General features: G+C 35.7%; 2 protein-coding genes across 8 annotated transcripts in view; both read right to left on the reverse strand.

The window, feature by feature from the left end:
• The window catches only part of LOC149803266 (fidgetin-like protein 1), a 109,207-nt gene extending 102,505 nt beyond the window's left edge, over positions 1 to 6,702 (reverse strand). For all 6 annotated transcript variants that reach the window (XR_016420168.1, XM_089952922.1, XM_089952923.1 and 3 more), the window contains exons 1-2: positions 6,554 to 6,702; positions 399 to 484 (exon numbers count right to left, since the gene is read on the reverse strand). Coding sequence is in view for 5 of the 6 variants with exons in the window: in XM_089952922.1 (XP_089809048.1) it covers positions 399 to 484; positions 6,554 to 6,702 (235 nt within the window). In the remaining variant the exon portion in view is untranslated. The remainder of the gene's footprint in view (positions 1 to 398; positions 485 to 6,553) is intronic.
• The window catches only part of LOC149803267 (monocarboxylate transporter 9-like), a 121,107-nt gene continuing 102,001 nt past the window's right edge, over positions 6,605 to 25,710 (reverse strand). Inside the window, exon 3 of one of the 2 annotated variants that reach the window (XM_089952919.1) lies at positions 6,605 to 6,722. In XM_089952919.1, the coding sequence (XP_089809045.1) occupies positions 6,706 to 6,722 (17 nt within the window). In that variant the 3' untranslated portion in view covers positions 6,605 to 6,705. Of the gene's footprint in view, positions 6,723 to 17,375; positions 18,817 to 25,710 lie in introns of those variants that run through there. The other variant, XM_089952918.1, reaches the window with a different exon arrangement.

Raw genomic sequence — 25,710 nt, forward strand, 5'->3', positions numbered from 1 at the left:
TTATATTGCTCCTATGTCTGCAGTGTGGCAGTTTATAGTGATGTCCAGCACTGGGGCATCGTGCCACAGACATGTAGCATATTTCCCACCCAGTCACATTATCCTGACACCAAACCCACCAGTTCTAACATCAACCTCTTAATGTTGAGCACCTAGCGAGGCAGCTGTTAGTACCATTTTTATAAGTCTTTGGTATGACTTGGCTGGGGTTCGAACCCATGACCTCCTGCATGCGAGGTGAATGCTCTAACCATTAGGCCACCAAAGCGGTCAACAAGGGAGGGGGGAGACAGCAATAGATTCTTTTTTTTTTTGTTCATTATCAGAGTTAAGGAAGCATTACTACTACTGTCTCAATCAAATTTTGTTGATAAGGGAATGCACCTTTAAGAACTCACCTGTGGTTTCATCCAAAGAGTCCACAATGCTCGCATACAAGTCATCATACTCTCTTTTCCTGGCCTGTACCCCATCAGATGTCATTCTGCAAAAAGATAGTGTAAGTGCAACCAATACAAAATAAAAATCATATTTTTTCCCTGGATTTTCTTAAAACTAATTCCATTATTTTACACAGATTATCTCATTAGATTATACCCCCTCTTGAATGTTCCCCTGACCAGTGTCCATCTGCTTTTTACACATCAAGTATAACCAGCTTTAAGACTAGGGTTAGCAGGGTTCCTGCCACAAATTTAGAAAAGATTTAAGACCTTTTCCAGACCCTATCCATACCTAAATATTAAAATTTCCAGACCTAATAATGTGACAAGTTTAATGACCTTGCATAGTCCACATGATGCTTTGGTCCTAGGTTTGGAAAACCTTATCCAGGCTTAGAAGTCCTCAGCTTCTTCCCACAAGGGTTATAAACACAATGTCCAGGCATTCTTTAAATATCAGGTCCACACAGGCACACAAAAAGATCGGTCCAAGAATGTCAAATCAAATAAAATGCAATGAAATTAAAATGAATACTCACTAGAACAACACAAAACTTAATTAACAAAATTATCCATGAAACAGGGTTATTACAGATCAGAGATGAAATTCAATGACTTTTCAATGACAAGTTTTCAATTTTCAGTGACTACTCATAGTATCAAGTGTTCTGCTTCAGTTACTAATTCAAATACAAGAAACAAATACAAAACCAATAAAGAAATAAATAAATGTAATATGAAAGGGAAATAATACTCAAAAAAGGTCACTGTAACCCAGATGTTAACCATTTCCATTTAGCTTCTATACTTTCTTCTCCAGCTGCAACTCCAGTACTTTCGCTTCAGAAATGCCACCTGGATTTTATCTAATGTGTGTGGGGGGTACCCACTTGTTACGAAAATAAAAAAAGGGGGGTTATAACAAAAAGAAGGGAGAGGAGGAAATGGCCATAGTTCATTATACACCTAACACTACAATATCCATCCTTCTTCCAGCTACACTCTGTTAGAGTCCTAATGAAATCAAAATCTTTAAAAGATGTTACCTCTAGTTGTATATGCATTAATCTGTTGATTTTTCTGAGCTTACTCTGTTCCTCACCAGCATATGAATATTGTTCTATGCTGAGACACCCTTGCTGATGGGGCATATACACAGCTAGTTTAGCCAGCTGGAACAAGTTTGGAAACTGTTCCTTATGTTTATTATGTACATTTTTTTCACTGCTCATGGGTAATGTATTTTCAATACTTTAGCTCCAAATTAAGATTTTTCACTAACATAAGCTCTACTTACATTTCACTTTCTTAAATCACTTATTCTGAAAGTGGTATTTTGATCAAATAAATATATTTACTTCATAATTTTATGCTAAGATTATTTAATAAATTTATCTGAACACTTAAAAGGCTATATGTGGCTATGCTCAATGTATTCTTAATCATGTATGTTTTTAAGGAGAACTGTTCACTTTTTTGGATTTACCCTCATTATTACATATTTATGTTTCTGTTAAGTGGTATTTTGATCAAATAAATATATTTACTTCATAATTTTATGTTAAGATTATTTATTAAATTTATCTGAACACTTAAAAGGCTATATGTGGCTATGCTCAATGTATTCTTAATCATGTATTTTTTAAGGAGAACTGTTAACTTTTTTGGATTTACCCTCATTATTACATATTTATGTTTCTGTTATCTTTTTCCACTCACAAACCTTAAGATATAATGCAAAAGCTGAATAAAAAGTGAAATCACAATTTTCTGGACTCTGGGACTTTGCAAACATCTTAAAAATACAAACACTTTTTATACTACACTAAATTAAATAAATTTGTGAGATCTCTACATTTCTTCAAGTGAATTCAGAAGACAGTGAAAACATACATCCCCATGTTATTCTATCTAAGATAATTTGGCAGTAAATCGTCCCTGATTTTACAATAGAATTCGCCTTGCATTAATTTACTCCAAAACAAAAATATAATCCATGTGAATCAAAGAATACAAGTCTGTGTTACTATTCATTGTTTAAATTGCACTCATTCTTCTAACTGTAAACTGAGTAGTATATAAAATATCCAGGCAATACATTAAAACAATACACAAGAATAAAACGGAGTTAATCTGTGTTTATACATCCAGAGATTTTTGCTAACAATCGCCAAATTAATAGTCCAGAAGTTTACACCTCTTATGCTGGTGTGCAGAGCTATTAAAATTACATATCTAGTGTTTGAAAAGTTATGAATTTGTTATGTGGTGTGCTGATTTTGGTCAAAAAGTTTACATAAATTTGCAGTGTAACATACTTTCGAGCTTTCAAAATGACGTCAGTTCTGGTTCTTATTACAAGTGTGACCAACTCATTTTAAAGCTCAAGTCACACCAGCTAAAATTCTCACTTTTCGCACTTTTCTAGCTCCAATAATTTGATGCAATTCAAAGCTTTAAAATAAATTGCAATCACTATCATCTGCCAGTAGGCATATTTGCCGAAATGAATCATTTAATATAAACCGTGCTGGGATTTGGCCTTTACGATTGTCTAGGTATCCCATATTTTAAATGTGCATTTGTAAAGATGCCTCGATGCATGGTTCGAACTGCAACAGCATGTCTTTTCCAGGACCCAATGTGACAATTAAACTTAGGAAAGGAGAGAGTGTTAATAACATCATGTGAAACAGAACAACAAAAATTTGAGACATTTTCCAGACTTTTTAGTCATTTTTAAGTTTGTCCAGACCTTTTCAAGGCCTGGAAAAGCAATTGTCAAATTTATGACTTTTTCCAGAATTCCAGACCCATGAGGGAACCCTGAGTTAGGGTTAGGGTTAAGTAGAACTCTGCAAAATGATTAGAACACAGTGTAAATTTTGGAGATTCATATCTCAACAAAATTTAGGCAATGAGATAGATGTCACAAGAGGTTTTTTACTGAAAACCCCATGTTTTTCATTCATCAGGAGTAGTGTTAACAAGATTTTCAAGATGGTTGCCATGGTACCCATATTGGAAATAAGATCAACACCTTTTAATTTGTGACCAATTCGACATCTTAGTATTGTTAAGATCATCCATTCAGGATGAGTAACAAAAAGATTTTTAATATGGCCACTGAGGAAGACATACTGGATATCCATGTGGCACCTTTTTTATTTAAGACTGACAAGACCATGGGATAACTGTGCGTGCAAAGTGTCTTGGCAATACTCCAAGTAGATTAGAAGGATTTGTGATAACTTGGGCTGATGGATGGACGGATTACAGGTCATCACATAAGCTCTACAAGTCTATGACCAGCAGAGCTACAAATTGTGTGAGCAAAGTGATTTTTTCAGATGCACATCGTCAGGTGATGACCATAATATTTAACACTCGTCATGACAATCCATCAAAACTTGAAGAACTAACTGAACTAACAAGATCATATGATGGATGGAATGACTGATGGATGGATATATCTTCATCTCTCTTATAATAATAAACGACAGTACAAAATACATTATGCTCACAGGGCTGTCAATCTGATTTAAAGTAAAAACTGAAAAGTTACAAATTTTTCATGCAATATTTTCCAGTCCATTGATACTGATATTGAGTCAATGCAATATGCTTGAAGTTCTTTGAAAGAAAATGCAAGCCATTCAGTTGATAGAATTATTAGGAAAATAAAACAACTTATGATTTTTTAATAATATATGTACACACAAAAAAACCCAAAAATTATCAACTTAAGATGTTGTACTGTGATGTAAGCAAAGCCCTAGGCACAAAATAATGTGGGCCTACTTTAAAATAATACATATGTGCTGAAAATGTTGCAAAATAAAATTAATTACAGACCTATTTCTAAAAGAATTTATAGAAGCAGACTAAGTCTCACTAAATGTTAAATATATGTTGCAAGATGTGTGTTGTATTCACGTTGTATATTATGTTCATGGTGTGCTTTTATCTGTTGTTTCAGATCAGACTGCAAGCAAAATGTTTAACATGTTAATCATCACTGGCATCATTCATATACTTATAAACAAGTGGCCACTAGCCTATTTTATTATGTTTCATGCAGTCCCCCTACATAATGCATAATTTACAGAACTTTAATAATTTGTTACCAACTACTCATTGATTTTTTTTTATTCTACCAAAAGTCAAGCATGTGCCTTCCTCACTTTGTTATCATAGTTCATGAGCACTGCTCCTGACTATAGCTGATTGGATGTGAAAGGAAAGAGTCTAAACTTGTATGGTTCTCTTAGATTATGATTATACTGTGTATGCCAATGTTAAAATGAACTGTCATAATTCTGGAATTTTATGCAGCAATTCCTGTACAAACACATATTTTTAAAAAACACCAGATTCTACTGAAAACCTTGGGTTTAGTCATCAATCCAGCAAATAAAAAAGCAGTGAACTGATACTGAGACATGAAAATGGTTTGAATAATCAACTCTACCATTGCTGATTAATGCTTGAGCCACATGGTTTTAGTTTTGATAAAATGAAAATCTTGATAACTGAGGGTTGGATTATCAAATCACATCTGTAGTTAAACAAGGATTTAATTCTAAGTTTTGTTTCAGATGTATGAACGGTATTATGATGATACAGCTTACTGATTACAAAGGAAAGACAGGTAATCCAACAATATAAAGGTACCAATTTGGGAATTAATATTATTCAACAGTCTCAGCTTGCTACATATACTTAATTTGCATTTTTGTTGATTTTTTTTATATATATTTTTATTTCAATTACATGTTATTTCAATGTAACATTGTATGTTGGGCTTAACCTTGTCTAAAATCAATTATATTTTCTGCTTGACCTGTATTGATTTTTTAATTTTATTCTGTAAACAACTAATACATAACTAAATCATTCTCTCTATGTACTGGTTGGTTTAATATCAGGATAATTATTAACAGAATTAAACAAGTTTATTTGGGTCTAGATCTAGGTTATTGGAATTCACCTGGTGTACCTGAGATAGACCAGGTTCTATGTTTTCATTTTAGTAATAGGTTTCTAATAATGGCTAACATTTTTTATTTTGTACACATCAGGATCATTCCAGAAGGTAATTTTCCATTAGTTAATAGTGGTTTTTTTTATATAGAAAATTCAAATAGTGACCTGAGGTCAAGTAGAGGACAATGTAATCTTGACAATGAAGGGGAAATTCATTCCAGCTTTAAGATCTAGCACAATCAAGTTGTATTATATGTTGAGTATAGTAATTCATTTTGGGCTGGAATTTATTTCTTCAAATTAATGAATTCAAGTGATTATTTTCTCTGGAAATACAAAAATGCTGACAAAATTCTTAGAGACATTCACTGGAATTTATAGTTAATTCAAACCTGGAATTATATTACTGTGATTCAACAAAACTGTTGACACCCCAGCAGTATACAGGTTACAATAGACATGTCAACACCATCATTTTTGGATTTAATCTGGACTTCTACTGAATTTTATTCAGGACTTTAAATTATAATAACCTGTGTCTGTAATTCTAGGATTATTTTGGGATTTAATTCTCAGTACAGTAAGTTTTCTTTTTCATTTTCACTTTGTATTCTAGGGAAACAAATTATTTGTTGAATTTTACAAAGCTGGTTTCTTTTCACTCTTCTCTGTTACTTATTTAAAGCGCATAGGCTCATAACAATTTAAATACACCAACCAATGTACAAGACATATGACTTAAAATCTTTAACAGAAAACCTTAACACTGTCAACAACATAAACAATGTTATCACCACCCAAAAAGTGATATATGTTTATCACAATTAACAGGTATGATATAAATTTATATAATACAAGGGCCATTTTTGTACAACATGGTAGTTGTCTGTAATTCCAGGGAACACACTTTTAATGTGCAGTAGTCATCAACAGATGCAATTTAGAATTTTATATAATTTTCACATGAACCTTTTGAATAATCCAAGTACACTAGCAAATATTTGTTAAAAACAGCATTCCCAGAGTAATAAAAAAACAGCATTCCCATAGTAACATGGATTTTTTTAATGGAACATATATAATTACTTGCTACATGAACATGATACAAAAACTGGTTCACTCACAGGCCTGTGATGGCTGCATACTGTAGATGTACAATCATGTTCCGTAAAATGTCTGCTTTCTCACTTGGACTACCATCCTCCAATCTGGGATTAAGGATGAGAGACTGAAGTCGGTGAAGAAAATTAGCATGGTTCTCATTCAACTCCATCTTCTAAGTCAGGTGATTCTCTGTAATAAGGAATTTACTGTCAAAATTTAAACAAAAACTTTTACATCAAGAGCAAAAGTAATTGTAAACAGCAGTCATTTCAAGTCTGAGGGCTAGCGGTGCTCTGACATAATGTCTAAGGGCTAGTAACATCTAATGAATCTCTTGCCTCTGCAAACATTTTTTTGCCCTAAAGTTGTGTACAGGGTCTATGAAATTTTGTTCCTGGAGGACAATGGCAAATATTACACATTTGGGCTTGTGGAATTTTTGGCCATATGATACTGTAGTCAGGGCTTGTGGAATTTTGGTCAGGGCTTTTAAAATTTTGTCAAGCCACAAACCCCAAGCCTGTGTCTGAAAAAAATATCTTTGAACTCTAATAGATTTGCTAAAAGACTTTAAGTGTTAACACTCTCCTACTCTTAAGGACTTTTCACCAGCAAACCTACTTAATGTATGACAGCACTTTGAAATGTTCAAGTCAGGGTTCATCTCATGATCCTGTTACTGCATGACCCCTTTCAAAACAGTAAATAATATTTATCAGTATATTTACTAGAATAGGGCAGGTTTTACATTCAGGTATTAGAGCTCTAGACAAACATACTGCAAATTTCATGCCAACCAATGAACTAATGAAGCATAAAGAAACTTTTTACATTTATTGAAATTGCACCAATTAGTTTACTTTTAAGTAGTTAGTCCACACATGCCAATATACTGCTTCTGATGTAAACACAGTAAATGTTAAATTATCTCATATTCAATCAATATAAACTAAGCTATCAGGACAAATTCAAGATGTTCAATACATGTCTGAAATGACATTACTTCATCACTTTGAGATCCTCACTCAAATAAAGCCATATACCCTGAATTACCAGTAGTCTTGGTCACTAAACTGTCTGCTAAATTTAAAATAATATGATTAACATCTTAATGAAGAAGATCACTCTGGTATTACAAGTTGTGCTTTGTAATATTCACAAAAATACCCTTTCAAACTTTAAGCAGGAGTCCATTGACCATTTCCTTTTTTTTAACGGCTGAGTGATGAAACCAGTGGCAGACATACTGACCATAAGACTAGCACCATTTTCACAAGGACAAACTAGACATCATCAGATGACTTTTGGTGAAAACCCCATTCTATCATGACCATCCATTCAAGAAAATTAGTGACAAGGTTTTGATTGTTATGAGTCAATGCTCTTCCTCTGGGAGGGAACTGTAACTTTTGCTGGTGGGACTCCTATTTTTACCAAAATGGGTGTCTGATTGGCTGAATCACTCATGATTGATATAGAACCCTTCCACATGAATGGTTCATAATTCTCCATAATAAAATCAGACTGGGGTTTATTAGACCCAACAAATGGATTGCTTTGAATACATGAACGTGACCTTAACCTCTTAGAAATAAGAGCATTTGGAATAGGTCTGTCTTGATTCATTTTTCAGTCTGTAGCAATCAAAAATAACAAATCCTTTCTTCTTGCAATAGGTACACATACAAGAGATAAGGACTTCTGATCTATCTTATCAGAAACTTTATTTCTTAAAGTTGTGCCAGATTGAAATTTAGAAGGGTTTGTATTAGGCTGAAATATTTTTTTACCAGACAAATGCTGAGTGGAAGACTTGCTTACAAAAGAAACTTTATGAGCTAAGGAATACTCATCAGCAGTACAAGCAGCATTCTCTAAAGTTTCGACCATATGCTCATCATGGCAAGTCTTAATGTCACTATGGACACTTTTCTTGAACTCTTCAACTAATATGAACAGTCTGAGATTTCTGTAATCTTGATCAACTTTCTTGGCTAAGCATCACCAATCAAATAACTGCTCTTTTTCCCTTGCAAATACAGCATGAGTTTGTCCCCTCATGACCCTTTAAGATGCATTCCTTAGCCAAATCATAGCCAGCACTCTGCTATCCTGACAGGGAAGCAAAGATATCCAATGCTCTCTTTGCCATTTCGAATTTTCAGCAATTTTTTCAAAATGAGGAAAATATTTCTCTAAAAGGGGACACTAACCTAATATTTTTAGTATCATCAAAACTTTAATTTGTATTGTAAAGTGAGAATGTGCTTTTCACTTGCCAGCTCTAATTCTCTTAATCTAAATTGAAATTCTTTCTTCCTTTTCTTTTTGCATGTATCTCTTTCTCTGATGCATTTACATTTGTTTCTCTCTCTCCTCTTTCTCCAACAGCATTTGTTTTTCTTCTTTCTGTAACTGCATTTGTTTCTCTCTCTCTCCTCTTTCTCCAACATCAGTTTTCTCTTGCTTTCCTCCTTATCTAATTGCATTTATTTACCCAGTTGCCATTTGCTTTTGTTTTTCCTCTTTATCTTTCTAAGATCAAGCATTCTTAACTCTAATTCCATCTTGTATTTTATTTTTAATTCCTTTACTTTTATGTTAGTTGGATACAGACTTATTAATCAAAACCAAAGCACTTTTATCCAAAACATTCTTTTCCACCAAATATTGGACCAAAATATTTTTTATTTCTTGCTTCAATAAAGCTTTTGCCTCAGAAAGATCATATTTTCTAGCAAGTTGAAGCAATATCATCTCTTTTCAAGGATTCTAACTGTTCCTGGGTAGGACCTGAAATAAAGATCTCCACTTTTGATGACATTGTAAAAAGATTTTAAAAATTTCAAAACTAGGGGAATTTAAATTTAAAAAACAAAGTTTTCTGAAATATTTTAGTAAAATTCATATCCTAAGGATGAGCGCCCAATTTTCTTTTACGAGTCTATTCTCTTATAATAAGCAACAGAAAAGAGTGAAGACAACATGCTTTGTAAAATTTAACAAATAACTTATTACCTTTGAATACAAAGTGAAAAATGAGAAGAAAAAAAGAACTTACGGTATTGTGAATTAAATCCAAAATAATCCAAGAATTAAAGACACAAGTCCTATTAATAAAAAAGTAATGAATAAAACTTAGTTCAAGTCCTGAAGAGATCCAAAATTGAAGACGATGATATGTCTGACTCTGGTATAGTCTACAATGTACTGATGTGTCAATAGTCTCACTGAATCACAGAAATATTATTCTAGGTTTGAATTCAGTATAAATTCCAATGAATGTCTTCATCCAAGAATTCTTTCAGAGCACTTTTGTACCTCCAGAGAAAATAATCACTTGAATTCAATAATTTGAAGAAAATAAAATTCAGCCCAAACTGGTCACAACATAATACAACTTAAAAGTGCTTGATGTTAAAACATGACTGGTAAAGATTCCTCAGTCACGAGATAATATCATTCTCTGCTTGACCTCAGGTCACATTAGCATTTTCTAAAAACAACCATTACCTAATGGAAAATAACCTTCTAGAATGATCTAATGAGACTTGTTTATTTACAACACAACAACTCACAAAATTCACTTGGGAATCTCCAAAACCCTGACCTAGACCAACATATTTACCACTTCTTGTTTACCTGAATAATAATCAGTTAATGAAGCTATTATTAGTTGTTTACATAAATGAAATTTTAAAAAAAAGTAATAAAACAATCAATCAGGTCAAGCAGATATGAACTCAGTTCTGGACATGGTTAAGTCCAGGAAAAATTGTTACATTACAATAACATGTAATGAAATAAAAAAGATGTTAAAACAAACAGACAAACGATTAAATTAAATATACATAACATGATATACCAAAAACAGCAACATCAGCATCAATTTTTATTCAGAACAACTAAGTAACATAATTAGTCTTCTGGTGAAAATCCTGTGTCAATATGACTTTCTATTTAGGATTAGTAGCAATAACAAGATTTTCATGATAACTGCCATAGTGGCAATACAATATGTCAGATTAGCACCATTTTCATTAGTACCAACTAAGTATCAATGATCCAGATCGCGATCACTGGACCATGATTGTTAAGACCAAGAGGGGCCATGATTGTTAAAACCAAGATCAAAATGAGCTGAGCAGTGGAGCTCCATACTGTCTGAAGTAGCTGTGGAAAGGTGGGAAGTGTCCAATGCCCAGGCTCTCCGGTCTTGGACTGGGGAAACAAATGGAGAGTTGGCTGATTAGTCTTGTCACAAACAAGTCCAACAGTGTCTCCTCAAAGTCTATTGACTATGCTGAGAACACTGAGAATATTCTGTGAGGACTATCTTGCCCTTCCTGGACATATCTTCCACCAAAGTATTTTTTATTACCAGGAATGTGGTGAACTCCGATGTAATCCCTTCTGAAAGTTGCCCATCAATGGACATTCTAAACTTCCAAACTGAGACAAGGGGCTTGGGGTTCGCTACCACTTATGTTTCTTCAGCAGAGGCAATCACAAAGTGGCTTATTATTTTAACAAATTCCTATGGGTTATGATCACTACTCTCATTTCCAAATTGATGATGTAGATGACAAATTCTTCTCAGTACCAATAAATCCTGAAGAACTAGCCCTTCCAGGTCCCTATCAAGAATCTGATGCATCTGCAAACAGATGGGACTAGTGTTTTGGGGCTATGCATGAAGACTCCAGCCAGAAACCAGTCCCCATTTGTCCACCAATTCAGATGGGGTAGAAACCTAGACCAAGAAATCTGAGCAGCAATAACGTCCCTGTGCAGTTTCCAGTTTAGAGGAAACTGTAGAAAGTGCAAGTGTAATCTGTTTATGGAAACCAGGTAGGCTGTGGAGTTCAAGGTCCCAAGATGAGTCAGAAATAGAGCCAACAACATGCTCTTTCAGTGCTTCCAACAGGGTCAGGATCTTGTGTTCTCTGTCCTATGGGACACAACCTAATCCTCAGTTCATGAGGAAATTCATCCTCATGTTGAAAAAATCTTCTGATGAAGTAATTTAAGCCCTGGTTTCTCTAAGTTGGGTAAAATACCAAGCCTGGTCACTATGGACCAACAGCGAAAAGATTTTCTATGTGGGACTCTAACCTGCCATTATGGGTCAACCAACTGTTGAGATACTGGAGAATAGTGATTCACAATGACCTTAAGTGGATGGCAACTACTCCCACACCCCTGGTAAAACCTCTTTGTCTGGAGGCTAGGATGAATGGCAAAGCATGAAACTGGAAAACCTGCCCATTTCAAGCAGAACTGGAATTACGTATGAGAAGGAATGAGAAAAATGTCCCTGGCTGAGGCTGTGGCCTCCATGTTGAAAGGTTTATCCTGCAGAAACTTGTTTAATGAGGAAAGGTTGATTATTAGTCAAACTTTCCCCTTCTTCTTTGTACCAGGAAAATCCAGAAGGCTGAAGTGTGTGTGTGTGTGTGATTTGGACTTTTAATATAGATTTAACAATTTTTCAGTCATATCACTACCATGTGTGCAGTGTCACAGTTTACAGTGATGTCTAGCAATGGGGTTTTATGCTGCAGACATGTAGCATCATGTCCCACCCTGCAACATTATCCTAACACCAGGCCGAGCAGTCCTAACACTAACTTCTTAACAGTGAGTGCCAAGTGAGGCAGCTGTTAGTACCATTTTTATAAGTCTATGTTATATTATAACTCGGCCAGGGTTCGAACCCACATCCTCCCACATCCGAGGCTGAAGCTCTAACCACTAGGCCACCATATTGGTGTGGAGAAGACTGAAGACTGACTTTTGACAACTTTCTCCACTGCACTCTTCTGGATAAGGGAGTATACCACTTCCTTTAATCCCAAAAGATTTATCTAGGTTAAACATTTAGTGAACATTGCTAGAGGAAGTAGATCTCCACACAGAAATCATTACCCTCCTTTCATGACAGAGAGGAACCTCCCATCATCTGTGAGACTTGACCAAACCTCCAACAAAAGATTTAGCCTGGCACCTAAAGGAAGCAATGGAAGAGCAACACACTGCTGGAAGGTAGCAAGTTATTAGGGCTCCCTTCCCTGAGCGCCTAGCAAGGCAGCCGTTAGCACCATTTTTAAAAGTCTTGACTCAGCCTGGGTAATTGTGACACATTCACAGTACTATCATATGAACTAGTTACAAACTTAAAGCTCCTTTTTTTGCTAACTGATATTAAAATTAGACTAATGCCTCTCCAACTGCATTTCTAGTTTTAACTTTAATTAAGAGATATGTAGATTTTTGCAACAATCAGAAGAAACAAATTACTCAAAGACCCCCAAATACTAATCTGTATATATGGATCATTATGAAACATAGACTATACATATACCTGAAGGCACAGTCAAAAATTGCATGAGCAGCATTGTATGCTGCAACTATTTAGAATTTACCGAATGTGCATGCAGAAATGTGAAATTGCTGAGTTCATCAGCAGCAGAATATGAACAAGAATTATAATTTTTGGGGATGGGGTAATTATGTCAAAATAATGGTAAAAATACATGGCAGAGTAAGAAGATTTCGAGTCAGGCAAGTCATATTTTTTAAGAGACTTGCCCTGGGACTGTCAAGGTGCGTCTGAAAAAATTAACCCACTCAAACAAATGAACAATAGTTAATATCAGGACTTGGAAGAAAACTTTACTTGATATGAAATAATGTAAGAGGCAAGTAAACACACTGGTAAGTTTGATGTGAAATTGGTTTTTTCTTTTATATTTAAAGTACAGCAATTTCAACATAATGTCAGAATCATAGGAAAAACTAAGGTCCTTTGAGGCACATGGGATTAAAGTCCAAGTTATTAAAATTTTAGTTAGAGCTTGTGGATTTTTTTTAAGTTACTTCAAGTCAGCAGAAATAGCTCATAATGATGTGTTTTATTTTGTTTTAGGATGTACTGACTCTTCCATAAACAGATGTGCTTCTGCAAATATAATCCAATGAATTGTCAGATATATAACAATGTAAAAACAAATCAAAATTTTCAAGCACTGGCATACATTTTGAAAAGTCTATCCCAGTTTGTAATCCATTTCCAGTATAATCCAAAGAAGGTTGTGCATGCCTTCTTGTTGGGTATTTTATCTCTGTCACAAAATGTGGCACAAGTTTCCACAAATAATGTAGACCAGTGCTGTCCAACCTTTTTGACACCATGGGCCACTGAAAAATGTTTTTCTTGAAGCCGAGAGCCGCAGCAGAAAACTGAAAAGCAACAACTATATAGCTGCTCGAGCTCTGGCGGGCCATTTAAACTCAGCCCGTGGGTTGGACAGCACTGATGTAGACAAACATTATTTTTCTTACGGCATTGATGGGAATTTTTACAGTGGCTAGATTACAATCAGGCAAGAAGTAAAACTTCTTATGCTTATGCCTAAAAAACCTGACCCATTATTGCACTAAATGCAGGTTACTTGTTAATTGGAAGCATCTAAAACCTGATAAGATGGACAAGCTGGGTTCATATAGGCCACATTTAGAACAAAGAAATATAAAAATTACAGTACAGTACAAGTATACAACTGTATACTCCTGTATCTGTGATCATCTTTATGTTTATCCTATATGTAAGACTGATATTTATGTTTTGGGTAACAGGGTCTTACTGCCTAACTAACGGCACTGTGTAGTGTGTTGATGTTGACTAATATCGTAACGAAAGACAACTTTTCAGGAATATCTCACACAACTGGCAACTAAAATAATGATGCTTTTCTAAAATGTAAAGTCATAATGTTTTAGTCAGACTTTACTTACTCTGATGTCTTTTCTCTAATAAATTCAAATTCTCACAAAGTAATGGACCTGTTGTCAAGTTTTGCTGGCCTACATTGGGGGCGCTCACCAGTTATTATGTACTTTTGAGAGGTGATGTATGTAAGGTGAAGTTGTTTGCATTTAAAACATGCACAGTGGAGAGAATGTTAGCATACCTCTATGCTACTTTAATGTAATGTGGCTGACATTTCTTTGGATATTGTACTTTTGGAAATTGTACATGATCTAAGCACACTGCTAATTAAGATGACTGCTCTCTTGTGCTTATAAAATCAGCCTGAATTAGTCCAAAGTACACTATCCATAGCAGTTATTAAAATAGGGAAAATGAATTTTGCCAGACTTGACAATACCAATTCTGAAAGTGCACTGATTGAATTACCGAATATATAAAATGTAAAAAAAAGTTATCGGCTAATTTTTTATACAATTAACTCTGAAGTTCAGGAAGTGAAAATGACCAAGTGGACCGAGCACTTTTTTTAAAAAGTGCACATCTGGAGTAAGACCAAGCTGTATACTCTATTACCCAAGGTGTATACTCTATTACCCATATTACACCCATCAATCATACACCAAAATAAAGGGAATTAAAGGTTCTTTAACTATGGGTTGTTTTCACTGATATCATGCTAAGGTACACAATTTCCCAAAATGCAACGCGATTAAACGAATGCCGCCATTTTGAGCCCCCAACAAATCGATAGTTGACCTTGACAGTTATGATGGAGAAGACAACAAAGAAAGCTATGATCAATACTAATTATCTCAATTCACTTGTGGGTGAAGTTTATGAGAGATACATCCAGAAAACAGCTAAAATACAGATTGATCCATATAAACTGCCTGCTGAAGCTTTTAGCGACGATCAAACGAAATGGCCTGAGGTCGGCTATGTAGACGTTCATTTTTTTATTTTTCAACATTCAGCATACACCAGGGATCAGTTGAAGAACTACAAGTCTCTTGATGCCTACAAGCTTTTCCAAGATGGCTGGATCCAAGAAATACTGCACAAGGAAATTAATGGGTTCATTTGTTGAGAGCAAAGGTACTTCTCTTTTAATTTCTTTCTCTCTTTTCATAATGTAATTTCAGTTAACTCCATTTTCTTACTGCAGTAGCTTGTTTGTGATGACAGATTTCTAGTTAAAATCAGTTAAAATAACAATAGCATTTTCAATTTTATCTGAACCATTCATCCCTTTGTGAGTTTGCTGTAACAACACGTTTAGCAATGGGGTTGATTGATAGTACATGTAAACATTCCTCACGTACATGTATGGATATATTCAACATGTACAAAAAGCTAGAGTACTGACGCAATACTGAACATTATGTATTATATTTTGTAATGTTTCCTTCATTCTAAATTCCAGGTGACCCATTCAATGCAAGTCAGTGAGAAACCTCTAGAGCCATGGGTTATTGTTGCCACAGATGGGTGTGGAATAAGCATATTGCACATGCATGGCAGGACTGGGGGAATATTGTACTCATGTTGCCGCAGTTTTGTTTGCCTTGGAGACAGGTGCGAGAATATGCAAGGAAGCTACAGTGACTGATGTACCCGCATACTAGACATTTCCTACTTCAGCTAAATTTGAGACACTGTATAAACGATTTAAAGATATGGACTTAACAGTCTGCAGTAAAAAAAAAACGACAACTTTCAAATAATGAATCTGTGCACACTGTTTCTGATAAACAAGCAGTGTCAGACATACCATCGCCTACTTCAAATGAGGAGAACCTATTTTGGGATGAACTTCATCAAAATGTGCCAAAGGCTGCTATTCTATCATTAAGAGGCAAGGGCAAGTTATCAGAGAACTTCAAACCTAAGTCATTATATGCAGAGTGGCCAACTGAATTTAGTCGGGTATGCTTATGCAGTAAGGATACAAGTTGTTCTGATTCATCATACGAGCAGGTGTTTGAGAAGTGTAGTGCTACAGACATATGCTTCAAAGGAAGAAGCATCATATCTTGAGAAGGAGACAATGTGTCAATCAAATAGTCTCTTCTGGCACAGATACTGTACAGGAAGAATAAGAGCTTCCAATTTTTATCGTGTATGCCACACTAGCATTTCACAGCCATCTCTGACAGTACTGAAAATAGCGCCGCAACAACCTGGGGAACTAAACATGTTATGGGATGGCTGTCTGGAGATTAAATGCCCCTACAGCATGAAAGACAAGCCTATCCTGGATGTTCCGTGGTTGAAACTGATAAACAATCGACTGTAAACACACATATTACTACCAGATGCAAATACAAATGTTTTTGTCAGACCGACAGTATTGTGACTTTTATGTATGGTGTCCTAATGACTACCACTATGAACATGTTTATAAAGACAATGAACTGAGGCAAACAATGTCTTCTAAAGCTTTGGAGTTTCACTCCCAATTTGTTATGCCTGAACTCCAATGTAATTATTTTTCACAGAGACAAGTCCTTAGTCCAAATGCAGTTACTGGTGAAGAATACAAAACTATCTCCACTCAGAGTGACAGAAAGTACTGCATTTGTGGTGGATATGATGATGGAAGAAAGATGATAATGTGTGAAAGTGAAAACTGCCCAAAGGTATGGATTCATACCAGTTGTATATAACTCAGACACGTGCCAAAAGGAAAATGGTATTGTGGCAAGTGCAAATGGTGGATATATTTACCAGTGCCTACCATGGTATGCTTTTTAAAGTGCTAATATATTGTATATATTATAATGGAAATAGTTTATAATGTTGATGATGCCAAATATCTGATAAAGCAGTGCTGTGTAGATTAGAAATTGACCAATATTGTACATTATCATTTCTTACATTATTCACAAATCAATAATATGTGAAATGATGTCTCTGCTGTATCTTTGAAATATGATAAAGAAATCTTGGGAAACAAGTTAATAAAATATATCCTCAAACCATGATTTGCACTTGTAGATTTCTTGTTATACTTACTTGCCATGACTATTTTGACATTTAGCAACTTATAAACAAACGGAATAGAACTAGCATTAGTATGGTACACTTTATTTGCAAATTTACATGTTACATGTGTGACAATAATATTCAATGTACACATAATAGTGTGCTCAATAAACATCCACTGTTTCACTCAGATGGAACAAGTGATGGATACAAATTTGTTAAACAGCAAGCCACTTTAACAATATTGCCAATAGTTAACACACTCTCTCCATGTTTCAACTTAATAAATTCAATGGGGATGATGCCCTCAAGAATTCTGAATTTTCGCAACATGAAACCAATAACACATTCCACATGAATTCAAACTATGCAATTTTTCTAGTTTTCTCAACTTCTAGTGGATGTAACTGTTTTTCCTCGTGTGAAGGTAGGGATGGCTAACTCAGCTTGATAAAAGCACATAGCATCTTCTATGTTGAAGCCTCTGTCAGCCATCACTATGTCACCTGGTAATAGATTGTTGAGAAGTCCTGATTTTTCTGTTATATACTTGTCAGAGGTTCTACCTCCCCATCAATCAGAAATAAATGTAACAACACCTTGAGGGGCAATGCCTATTAGATATTTCAGTCTGGTTATATTTGTAACCACAATGTGTACAATTTGTTCAGTGCACTGCTTGGCTTCTCTGTAAATAATTCAAAACAGTCCAGCACAACAAGAACTTTCTCGCCAAACTCTTTTCTGAAACACATAGGCATTGTTTCCCTCAAGTGTTCTCGATTTACCCATTGCACTAGAAAGCCTAGTCTAATGTAGAGTACATCCAGAGTATTGTGAACATTTCTTTGCACAGTAGGTAAAGAAACATTCAAATGATTGGCTATGTCTTGGAAAAGATAATTCATTCAAAGTTTCACAAGATACAATAGAAATTAATTTTCTTTCGACAGACTCTTACTGTTGTTACTCATATGTCCTTCTATTAAATTAAAAACTAGTTTTAATACACCATAATTGGGCAATCCCATGTAACATGCTACTTGTTCAGAATTGTCAACATAAGATAGAAGGTTAGATAGTCCTTTAAAATCAAACTGTTCATTTTCTTTGGCTTCGATGACTCTGGACTTGTTATCATTATTCTAGTTGTTTGACTGCTTCAACTGTCAAAATCAGTTTGGATGCCCATTGCCTTTGATATTTCTTCACCTTGATATGCAGACTTAAATGACACCTGTTCCATTACTTTGTGATCATTACATGAAATGTCAATGTTTTTCTGTATTCTCAGCATATTTTTATAAGCCACTGGCGTTATTGTCTCCGAAATCTATGCACCTCTTTTTCAATGTTAAAAGAATTGATATTGCATCTGAAATCTTTCTTTTGTGTTTCACTGGCTGGCCTGATTAATTCTCTTATGAGTTGCTCCTATTGCAGATGAAGTCATTTCTGTGTAACCAAGATCTAGAGTTGGCTACCATGATGAACTTGTTCTGTCATGCAAATAAGCTTTAACACCTGTAAAAAGAAAAGGAAGGCAACTGAGATAGTGACTTTATTCAAAGAATTAAATAATGTTATCTTGCAAGTCAAGAAAAAGGTCATCATAAGTCAACAGAAAATGACTAGAACCGTCAATATATAATCCTGATACTCTTAATCTGAAATATAACATTGTCATGTAATTTTTTTAATCCAAAACAACTGGTCCCTGCTGCTTGCACTAGGACTTGTAAACCAAGATTATCAGTTAGTATTACAGCTTGGAATAAAATCTGTAAAAATAAAGCTAAACATATTATAACTCAACTGAAAAATTAATTTTAACATACCTCTGACAAAATGTTTAGAGTTTAGAGCAAACAAGCATTTGTTTCCAACTCTCTTCAGTTTCAGTGTCCTTTCTGTTGATAGGCGCCTTCCATAAACGACCTCTTTATTCTGATAATTTCATTGTTTCTTCACCCTGATCAGTCAAAATTTTTGGTACTTTAAAGAAGCGTATGTAGTTTTTTTTACACCTTTGCGGTTGGAACACCCAACAATACCACAAACTGGATTTATGGAAAACACGCTTGTCATTACACCCATTGTCAATGGCTTGAGACTCAAAATGGCAGATCTATGTGTACACATTTTCTGCTATGTCAGGTGAAAACAACAGATACCTAAGATATACAAGGTCTTCTTAAATAGCCAGAAGTTCAGGAAGTGAGAATGACCAAGTGGAGCTAGCACTTTTTTAAAGGTGTACATCTGGTGTAAGGCCAAGCTGTATACTCTACAGTTCATATTACACCCATCAATCATATACCAAAATAAAGGAAATTAAAGGTTCTTTGAACTATACCCAAGATATACAAGTCTTTCTTAAACAGCCAGTATAACCAGTGAGGAAAGCCAGCGAAATTCTTTTTCTTTAAAATTCTAACCCTATGCAAAATATGAAACTGTAGAACACCACCATTTCAGTTTTCAAGAAAGTGATGAAAGTCGGGAATGCTGAAATTGGGTTTAGTTGAAATATTATTCTTTAACGAAACGAATAAAAATATATTATACCTACTGGAACTGTAAGCAACATTTTGTTTTGTTCAAGAAACATATCCCCATGCATGAACCTACCTCGACTACCGTCGCATTTCAACAAATTTAAATGTATGTCAATGGAATAAGAAAATCTGTCCATTTGCTAGTCTCATATTTTGATTCCACCAGGATAAAAACAGCACAGTAAGTATACTAATTACATATCAATTTGTGGAAGAATGTTGATAAGGGCTGCCAAGTGTATGAGATTCCTGAAACTTTGACTACTCCTTCCGATGCCAACTGACATCGAACACGCTACACAAGCCCATTATTTGGGTAGTAAGAAACAGCACTAAAACAAAATTAACAAGTGCTATGTTTTATATTGTAGGACTACCTTATGTAGTCCTAAAATGTAAGCCATCAACCCTGATATGTTTTTTGGGTTGCTAAAAATAAAGCAGTGACTTATTTTATTTTTTGTGACCCAATAGGTATCTGAAACAATATCAAGTCCTACAATGCAAGAGGCCTCCACAAATATGTTTTTAGGTCACACAAAAACACAAATAACAGACAAGACATATTACATTGTTGGAATAATCCCTTGGCAGTTACTATCACTAAACAAAGGGGATCGTTATGAAGAAAATTACGAGTATCCGTCAATGGACAGAGGGCTTGGGATCTAACCTGTAACAACATAACTGTCACAAGAGTTACAGGGACCCCGAATGGCCAAGTGGTCTAAAGCGCTCACCTTTACGGATCACTGCCATCTCACCTCTGTCTGCGTGGGTTCGAGTCTAGGGTTCAACCTCTGTGGGTATGTGACAAAGCTTGCCAGTAGCTTCTCGTGGGTTGGGGTTCTTTCAGGGGTTTTCCCGGTTCTTCCTCCAGCATTAATACTGGCCGCCATGTATAGCCTATCTTGTGCTAAAAATGGCGTTAAACCCACAACAAGAACAAAAGTTAAACGTTACTCTTACGTTTATATATATATATATATATATATTGTAACCAACCCTAGTCCAAAATGTAAGACCTTTACGCTGATATATATGTTTTGAGCACCTAAACAAAATCAACATGTGCTATGTCGGACATGTAGGACTATAACGAACCCATGTGTCACCGAGTGGTTAACGATGTACAGAATCCCAAGTCCTTTGACTAATATAAGGAAGTTGTTTTCCGGATCAGACTTCAAAGTAAAGTATGAATTTTTTTATGACTGCGATGAAATCCATGTTGTTCAAATAATAAATCTTAAAATTGTGCGAGCCAAGACGAAATGTACCATTTGTTTTTCCCTCACTGATTTTAAAGGGCGGTAAATCTTCAGCCAACCGATAACAGTTTTAATTCCGAGTTCTACCCGATCCGGAAACAATTCTTTAGTAGTGGCATGGGACAGGTCACAAATATAAGTTGTTGTTTATTTCTTAATATATCTAGTCTTTAATGTAGTATATAACACGATCACATAAACGGTCACTTGGATGCTTACCTGGATGGCAGGATAACAACAAATATGCAGTAAGATAGTATACAAAAATATTTGTAATTGTCAGAATTTTAACTTAGAAATTCATTTTTATAGTAAGATTGTAAATTATTCTGATAAATCAAATTTGTATACCATTCCTCAGTTTAAACTTTTATTTAGATTTTAATCGTCGGTATCATTGCCCAACACTGGTAATACATTATTGTAAAAAAAAAAAAAAAAAAAAAAAAAAAAAAAAAATTATATTTCGATTACTGCGGCAGCAGAGAGAGAGAGGGCGAACATACTCTAATTGACTCAACCTCGAATTGCAAAAATAAGCCTTCCTCAAAATCGCAACAAAAAAAAAGGGATCGCGGTGACTGGGTGCCGAGTATGAGACTTCGCCCTCTCAAATAATATCACCAGCGTTGGAGTCTCATACAGCTAGATTTGCTCGAGAACGAGTAGAGGCAATTAAGACATTTCTTCCTGTTCGTGATTCTGTTAGACAAAAACAACAAGATTGTCAAGAATCTCAAGTTGAATTCGCAGAAAGTGCAGAGCAATTATTTAGACCTGTTACAAAAGTTACTGGAGGAGTAACTACTGCCATTAGGGAGGATCTTCTTCCAGTATCAAAAGAAACCGCTGACCAAACTGCAAAAATTGCGAAAGAACTATAAAAAAAAAAAAAAAAAAAAAAAAAAAAAAAAAAAAAAAGATTTTACGAAAACTTCCAACTGATACAGTTGCAGTTCAACCTCCTTCTGTAGGTGACGAAATACTTGAGAATATTCGTACTGAAATCGCCGACGTGAAAAAAGAACTTGTACCTAAACCTAAAGTAAGAAAAGAAAATACTGAACTGATTTGTAAATTTAGAGAAGGTGTTGTTGAAGAACTTAGAGAAAAAGTTAAAGAGAAAGATTTTTCTCGTGCTGCATTTGATAGTTTTCCTCAAAAATCTAAAATGTTAAAACCTAAGTACGCTAACATAAATACTGATAGTTATTTTTTAAATGGCTATATCGCGTGTATTATAACAAACCCCAGGCTAAAAATGATGATGAAGTATACATTGAATATATTAACGACATAAATACATTTTATTTGGAGTCACAACTTCAACAACAACGAAGACTACAACCCCAACCCCCCAGCAGGAACATTCATATCAACTTCCTCCACCGCAGCAACAAATAGAAGAACAACAGTCTTCTTCACCGCAGCAAAAGCTGATGTCGGAACTTGAAAGGTCTAAAGAGCTACTTAAAAAAGCAAAAGTAGAAAGATCACCCATAAGACTATTTGAGAAAAAAGCGGAAACAACAAGTGAGGAAGAAGGAGTAACCGGAAGTGGTTTTTCTTCCCTGACTACGCCAGGAGGAAGTGGTCTTCTTACTTCATGCCCTAACAATATTCTTTCTGACGTGCACCGAATAGAAGTTCCCATAGGAGGAAAACGTGCTGGTAATAATTCTCCAGAAATTGTTAATGAAGCAGCTGATATTTGTCGACGATTATTTCAAGGCGGTATCATGGATATTAATGTTTACCGTGGTCTTATTGATGAAATCGTTGATTACTACAGTTATTAGATAAATGAATAATAAATAAGATGATCATACACAACACTCAACGTAGACCTGTAATGGTCAGAGTAGTAAACTCACGACTACCCGTTTACAGCGCGATTTACGGAGATGGACTTGGATTCAGGGATTATTTAGAAGGATGGTCCCAAAAGCAGGACCGATCGCAAAACAATTATCAATGAAAGCTATTGACGTTGTTCGTGAAAAAGCTCCTGGTTAAATCAGCGACGTTGCTGGTAAAGCATTATCGGCAATCAAGGATTGACTAGCATGATCAATACGACGAAAACCACAACCAGTGAAATTATCAAACACTGAAGTAATGCCTGCAAATATCAGTAAAATAATAAATCAAGCCGCAAATCAAAAACTAACAGAGTTGACTGGTGAAGCAGAAAAAAAAAACAATTGTTTCAAACTTAATAGCGGGAAGTGGGTTTGGTAGATTTGCACGACCACGATTTAGAACAACGCGATTATAATAAAATGTTTAAACGCGTATCCGACACAGCATTTGACATGGACGCGCTAGTCCTCAAGGATGAATCAGTACGTGATTATCAGTTTTATTCTTATGAAGCACGACTGACAAATGAACGCGGAAAAAGTGATCTACAAGTTCATGATACAAGTAGATACCTTTCACCGCTGAGGCTTTTATTGAAGTAGCAGGCGAAATTATAAAAGCAGACGATACTGAATACGCGGCCGGCGTTAACATCGGTTTTGTTAATAAAGGTATCATGACGTTGTTTGACAGCGGTACATACGCGATTGATAGAAGAAACATCGAGACAGTTCAAAAAGACGTCGACGTTGCCACAACAATAATAGGTTTAGCAAGATACTCTGACGATTACACAAGATCAGCCGGTCCAACAATGATGTTCACGAAGGACATTACCGACACTCCCAGCGACGTACCGTATACTATAAGACGGCCAAGAAACTTCGCCGAAAACGCTGACGCCGATGTGTGGCCGATAGTTCACGGTGCTAATACAGATTTGAACTTGGGATTTGCAACGCGTAAAGCAAAAATGAGTGGAACCCGTAGAAGAGTTTCATGCGCGATTCTTTTGTCTTACATATTTGGGTCCTGCAGAGGTGTCAGAAAAGTTATCTTTGGGGCCAAACACACAGTTACCCTTGTAAGAAATGCTACCGACGACGACGCTATCTGGAGATTCGCAGGTGATGGTAGTAAAGTAACACTGACAAAACTTTCGCTGTGGATGCCGGTAATGACTTTAACGATCGCCGAAGAACAGCGACTATTGTCTTTCATGGACACAGGTGGTAAATCATTGCTGTCATGGTTAACAGTAACCACAGATACTGTTCAATCTAACATCAATGGGCAGTTTACATGGCATATAGCTTCTCAGCAAGGTGTTTCTGCGTCGAGATATATATATATTTGTTGCTTTTTAGAATTATAATCGAGTAAACTCACAAACTCACTCCCATATGATATTTGACCGACTTGGAGTTACTGAAGTTTCTTTGCGAATAAACGGACAACAAGAGCCAGAAGAAAACATACTACTGAATTATGACCAAAATCAAATAGCACGGGCATATCACCGGTTAATGACGTTAAAGGGCGTGACCAAAACGTGGACATTGGTCTGTAGATTTCCCAGCTTGATTTTTAAAACCTATATCCAATTTATTACTTTTCGCTGGAGCATCTTGATTTATCCAGGCAATCAGTCGTTGATATACACTTCAGAGCTAGAGTAAATCCAGGTGGCGGTGTTAATTACAGAACAATCGCGGTTATACTCAGCGACAAGGCAATGTTGCTTGAAGGCGCTGATGGCCGAATGAAACTCGTTGACGCACCAGTAGAAAACATGTAATGTTTTCCAAAAACATGTAATCGGGCGGTGATTTAAAAATACGAGTATGTTATAAATGTCAAAATATCATCATGTTAGTGTCAGTCTGTCTTCTGGTCAGATTAAAAAACTACAATCCGCGTCAATAAAAAAAACCGGAACCACAATAACGTTACGAAACAATCAAATCACAGGCAGTGAGAATCAACTGTCGTTGACGGAACGTCAGCGCAAACATCTTGATAAAGCTAAACAATCCAAAACTGGAATACGACTTAAACTTTCTGCCGGTGCCATTAGCGATGCCGCTAAAACAGATGGGATATTCCCACTTCTCGCATCACTACCAGCGCATATAGCTGCTGCAGCACCAGCCGTTGCAAAAACATCCGCGTTAGGTGCTGTTGGAACAGCTGCTTGAATGGCAATAAAAAAGAAATAAGAAAGGGCTTAAGACTTCCAGGAACTCATCGAGGAAAGGGTCTGAGACTTCCAGGAACACTGCGTTGATTTCACCTATGTCAAATTTTGATTTACCTGATGCAGCTAAGCAACTAAAAATAAAAAATGTTTAGAGGTGTTTTTATGCGAGATCAATTACCACAACGACCAAACAATATTGAAACGGGTATTATTAATTTCGATAACAGTACTGGACCTGGAACTCATTGGGTAGCATACGCAATTGACCCCCGTGGAATTGTTTATTTCGATTCATATGGGTTAGTTCCACCGCAGGAATTTATGCACTCTGTCTCTGCGTACAATGTCGGGCACAGAGTGCCAGTCTGGTACTCAACGCTACCAACACAAACACTAACCGATTCACCAATATGCGGCCTTGAAGCAATTGCTGTACTTGACGCTGTATCAGCGACGCCATCGTTACCACTTCACAAAGTTGTGCACAATTATACAAGTCAGCAGTTTGAGAAATCATTGATTTAGA

Source organism: Sinohyriopsis cumingii, chromosome 3 (assembly GCF_028554795.1).
Source record: "Sinohyriopsis cumingii isolate HCF-2022 chromosome 3, ASM2855479v2, whole genome shotgun sequence".
Taxonomy (NCBI): Eukaryota; Metazoa; Mollusca; class Bivalvia; order Unionida; family Unionidae; genus Sinohyriopsis; species Sinohyriopsis cumingii.